This window comes from Gobius niger (assembly GCF_951799975.1).
Source record: "Gobius niger genome assembly, chromosome: 8".
Taxonomy (NCBI): Eukaryota; Metazoa; Chordata; class Actinopteri; order Gobiiformes; family Gobiidae; genus Gobius; species Gobius niger.
The window spans coordinates 14391819-14397581 of record NC_136859.1 but is presented as its reverse complement, the minus strand read 5'-3'; the positions used below and the strand labels follow the sequence as shown (position 1 = coordinate 14397581).

At 40.3% G+C, this 5763-nt stretch overlaps 1 protein-coding gene across 1 annotated transcript; it reads right to left on the bottom strand.

Annotated features, from left to right (window-relative positions):
- Positions 1 to 1939: 1939 nt before the first annotated feature.
- ino80c (INO80 complex subunit C) lies at positions 1940 to 4568 on the bottom strand (the record flags this gene model as incomplete). Its single annotated transcript, XM_079561659.1, has 5 exons — positions 1940 to 2177; positions 2542 to 2609; positions 2689 to 2800; positions 4106 to 4213; positions 4293 to 4568. The coding sequence occupies 5 exons, from the start codon at positions 4566 to 4568 to the stop codon at positions 2046 to 2048; spliced, it is 696 nt and encodes a 231-aa protein (XP_079417785.1). The 3' UTR covers positions 1940 to 2045.
- Between the last annotated feature and the right edge of the window lie 1195 nt (positions 4569 to 5763).

The following is a 5763-nucleotide window of genomic DNA, read 5'->3' as shown; positions in this document are numbered from 1 at the left end:
ATAAATTACATCCACTCGATACATCATCTGTGAAATATGACTCTAAACCCAGGAAGAAATGTAAGAAATTCTCAGTTTATTGAGCACATCTTTTGACTGTTGCTGCTGGATCTCTTTGCATTAAAAAAATATATACATTTGTCAACACCTTGAAAATTGTACGTTCTAATTTGTAGCGTGGCAATAACATAGTAATAGGTCAAAAATAGCACAATAACTCACAATGTCACGTTTCCTAGAATTGTAAAGCCTTTATAGTAGGTTAGACAGTTAATCATATTATCATAAAATCAATTAAGAGTGTCCTGTTTCCATGTTAATACCATAGTTACAATATTAGCATTCAATTTCTATCTTATTACTGGCAGTGAAGAGCTACCAACAATATTAAAAGGTTATATGTGTTCTCTTAAAACATGACTTAGAGGCAAACGAATGACAAACACTGACGCATAGGAAGACGAGCTTTCATTTTCTAACGAGTCCTGACTTACTATTACTGCCATTTGAGATGTGTTGTGTAAACTAACATATATAACAAAAACAATACCATAACAGATTATGACAGATTAAATGTTTTAGTTCATATGTACATATGAGTGTATATTACAATAAAATGACATGAATAGGCCTATATTTCATGTGGGAAAAAAGATAACTACAAACATTACTCTAGTGCACTCAAGTGGCAGCATCGTGTTATTACAAAAGCCCCCCAACGGTAAATGACTGAAAATGAGAGTAAAATATGTTTTCACAGCATACTTATTTCCATTTTCATAGGGTTGTTTTTAGTAGAAATGTGTTAAAATGGAACACATTGGTAGTATGCCTGGTCGTGTCCAGATGCCCGAGTGATCCAGTGTGATCATCCCCAGTCCAGAGTGATCACACTGGAGTCGCTAAGCATGACGGCATCATCTTCTTTCTCAGCACATTTCTATGACTAAAGCTGTTGGATAAGGATGAAAAAGAACACCATTCTTGCAATACAATTATTTAATATGTTACATTTGTGTGTGTGTGTGTGGTTTCGTTTGTTTGTTTAGTTATTATATTTTAATTACTGCAATGGGAGCGTGCAGCATTAGTTCTGTTAAGATGCTGCTTCTAAACATACCTGTCTGTGTGCACAGCACAGGGAAGCGCTATAGCTTTATTGGGTCTGGTGCTTGGGCAGCGGAAAGCCTTGGCACTGCTCATTAATCACGATAGTAAGGTTGATGCCACAGCAAGAACGGAAATGCTGCTCTGCCTCCCCAAGATGAACTATAGTGCCTTCATCAGCTTCACTATGTCCGGAGCACAGGGTGTAAGTAAGACTGATCACAGCTTTCCAATACCTCCTAAAGTCAAATGAAAAACAATCTGTTCAAAGCCGGTCTAAATTTGTGAAGGTAATCACGAGGGCTGGGATAAAATATCGGATCGGAATTGGATCGCAATACTTTGTGATGCAATACTAGGTATAGATACGTTATCTCAATACTCCTTTTGTGTGAATGCATTTTTCAACCAACACTTCAATAATTGTCAAATGGCATTTGGTTTACAAGCCTATAACACATGACTATTTACACATTTTAAGGTAAACATATCACTTATAATTACTTACTGTATCGCGATACATATCGGATCTGCCCTTGACTATCGTGATACGTATCGAATTGTGACAGAAGTGTATCGTCCCAGCCCTAATAATCACGCTCAGTCTGTGTAAGTGGGTTGAGCATGTTGTAAAATTAAATAGGGAATGAAGATTAATAAACATATCAGGTAAAATTAGTAATTTTACAAAAGAATCGCTTACCTTACATTACTGAAAAATCACAGGCCAAAAAAACTGGTCAAACAGAATTTATTATAAATTAAGAAAGATTAGTAAAATAAATGCACATTTTTTTTGTTACAATGTCTCACAAAATGAATAAATGAAGTTTCAGTCTGTTCAATAGAATATGAGCCCCATAGTAGATGATGATCTGGAAGTGGGATTACGCTGCTCTGTTGTTCAAAGTTGTTACAGTCTGTGCTGTGCAGAGATATCAAGGTACAATACATGTGGCCTTTCGGAGGGTGAGGTAACCTGTTACTACATCTGAGGGCAGGAGGCGAATGTAGGAAAACTCCTCTGATGAGGTAAAGCGCAACTTTGTCTGGGGGTCTGTGTAGTTGGCCTGAGGGAAAAAGGAAATTACATTTGTGTAAGTCATTTATTTGTAATACAGTGATTCTCAAACTGTAGTATGGGTACCACTGGTGGCACTTGGGCTTCTTCTAGTGGCCCTGACAATTCCTTTTTAATTTATTCTAATTCATTTTTACTATTATAGTGCATGACTAGGTCTTTTCTTGGTTTTGACCTGGCGTACATCCAGTTTTAGTCAAAGTTTACCTATTTTAGCCAATTTTAGGACCTGGTTAAATCCAAATTTTTATCTAGTCCTGGCGGTTACAAAGCCAAATATTCAATGAGGTAGTACTCAGGATGACAAGTTTGTGAGGCACTCTGGTAGAAAATACCATCTGTATGCTACTTACCGGAAGACCTGAGATATCTGAATATTTCTTGGCTGGTTTTAGGGACGGTGGGGCTTCGATGTTGTAGTCTATAAACACAATTATTTACATTTAAATGATCAAACTAATATTTACAACTTGAATACCAATGCACTGAGCTGCACTCACAGTTTGGGTCGGAGAGCTTCCATGCTAGCGTCTTCTCCAGTGCCAAAATTTGCTTAAGATTCTTCCATGTCCTGTTCTTTTTGCCTGCTGCTGCTCCACCAATGCCCGAATGCTACCAAACATACACAAAAATGCATGGTAAATAGTCATAGAGCTAGACAATTATGGAAAAATACCTAATAGAGTTCGGGAATGTGATGTCATATCACAAAGCATTATGGGATTAGCAGCAATTGCAAACTAATGAAGATTTTAAAAAGTTAAAATACTGGAGTTATTGTTCACATTAAAACATTTGGACACCGCAGTGTGTTAGATGTATTTACCAGCAGTAACTCAGCAGCTAATGGAGTTGTTCCACGGCTGTTTTCTCCACTTTTTATACGTTTTTTAGCTAATGTTAGTCAATGGAACTGTATGCTAACAGCTGCAAAGATGGCGGATCTCCATGGTAACTGTGGAATTTCTAATACTCCATGAAGACAGGATATTTTTGTTACTCAAAAATGTATTGCTTGAACCATCCATCCATTTTCTTCCGTTTATCCGGGGCCGGGTCGCGGGGGCAGCAGTCTCAGCAGAGATTGCCAGACTTCCCGATCCACACACACCTCCTCCAGCTGGCCAGCTCTGAGACATAGTCCCACCAGCATGCCCTGGGCCTTCCACGAGGCCTCTTCCCACTAGGACATGCCTGGAACACTTCCGCAGGAGGCGACCAGGAGGCATCCGAAACAGATGCCCTAGCCACCTCAGCGACTCTAGCTCCTCCTCACTTCGGCTGCTTGTATTCACGATCTTGTCCTTTTGTTTATGACCCAAATCTCATGACCATAGGTGAGGGTGGGAACGTAGATCGATCGGTAAATCGAGAGCTTTGCCCCCCGACTCAGCTCCCTCTTCACCACAACAGCGATCGCATCACTGCTGCTGACGCCGCACCGATCCGTCTATCGATCTCAAGCTCCATCCGTCTCTCACTCGTGAACAAGACCCCGAGATACTTGAACTCCTCCACTGGAGGCAAGGACTCCCCACCGACCAGAAGAAGGGAAGCCACCTTTTTCCAGTGGAGAACCATGGCCTCAGATTTGGAGGTGCTGATCCACATCCCGGCCGCTACACACTCGGCTGCAAACCGCCCCAGAGCGTGCTGAAAGTCCTGATTTGTTGAAGCCAACAGAACAACATCGTCTGCAAACAGCAGAGATGAGATCCAGAGGTTCCCAAACAGGACACCCTCCGCCCCCTGACTGCGCCTAGAAATACTGTCCATAAAGGTAATGAACAGAACCGGTGATAAAGGGCAGCCCAGGTCTGATTGCTTAAACCACGTCTTTGAATTTTAAAATTGGTTGGAATTATTTGTAAATTACAAATAATACAAAAAATAGCAAGTGATGAATATATTTCTCACCATGAACGCAGGGTCTTTAAAGGGAGGGGGCTTTGCTGTGGACTCTGTCAGAGCACTCGAAGCATCTAAAAACCCATCAGTAACTACCGTCTCCACAGCTGCTACAACCTGCAAACAAACAGGCAAACAACTATAAAGCACACGAGTCTGTGTATTGGTCAGATAAGTGTCTTCAGACCTATTTTACCTGTGGGATCGATGTCGTGATCGGTGTGGCTTTCTTCTTCTTACTACTGCTGTTGTTTTGTTGTTGTTGTTGTTGTTGTTGTTGTTGTTGTTGTTGTTGTTGTTGTTGTTGCTGTTGTTGTTGCTGTTGTTGTTGTGGTAGTTGTAGTTGTTGTGCGCCACTGACTGCTGCTGGTGCTGGTGCTACTGGTGCTCCGGGACGCTTTTTCGGTCGCGGAGCCGAGATGCTCGCGGCTGAAGACGATCCCTTGATTGTTATCGTGGCCTGGGAAGCCATAACAAGGATTAATAATCGCTTAAAGTATCTATCACTGGAATGAACGGCGCGCTACTCGTGAGTGTAAACACCACGCCTCACCCGGAAATGAACCACTTAGACTTCCGCCTACGTCATAGAGGGTTTTTTCTTTCTTTTTTTTATAGTGTTAATAAAACAAATATTGATTTATTCATTTGACCTTAAACTATAGTGTCCCTGATTATGGAAGAATATTACTGAACGATCAACTTAATCAGAATCAGAATAGGTTTTAATGTAAGTGAACAGAACCTCAAACTAGAAAAACAAAGAAACAAAAAAAAACACATGAAACAATTAACATAAAACTTGGTTGAAATACATAATAGACTATAAAACTTTAAAACTATATATTTAAAAAAAAAAATGCATAAAGTCACCACAATCACACCATCCAAAAAGTGATGCCTTTTGGATGCAATGAATTGTCATCATATAGGGGCCTGTGTGGATGCAAATAGACACATGGGTCTCCAACCTATTGCTCACCAGTTTACATAGCGTGTTAAATTTAATGCAAAGGATCCACCCACTCAAGTTGTACATTGACATTCCTATACACAGACATAATATTATTCGATTTGGGTCTATTTAAGGCTCTTTAAGACACGATTTAGACCTAAAATGTAAATGTCAAATATTTTCAGAGCTGGTACAACTTGATGTGAATGTTCATCGACCACTGGACAGGAATATTGTGCGTGGCTGCCCTCTAGTGTCCATTAATGATTGTCACCTGCCACATGTGTAGGCATGAGAACATGTTATTAGACACAGCCTACAGTCATTTAGTCATGAGAAAACAAGCATTAAAAAAAGCTTAAAACAATGATCACTAAAAAGATATATTGATGTCAGAGAAATTCAGAAGCCTACATGGTGAAGGTGTCAGGAATTGAAAGTGAGAGCACCGCATGACACCAGCAGGAGATTGATTGGAGATTTCAGATACATTGAAAGCATCTTGTTTCCTTGCCGTGCTGGAGAGTCTAAGGACAGGGGACACCCACGCCGCTCGTCGCTACCTCCTATTGGACATTATATTTGCCTGGATTCACCTGAACTTTTAATTGTCATATTTATTGCTCTGTTTTATTGCCTTAATGTTTGGTGCAGCCCTGTGAGGCGACTTCTGTTGTGATATTGGGCTATACAAAACCATTAAACTTGAAAC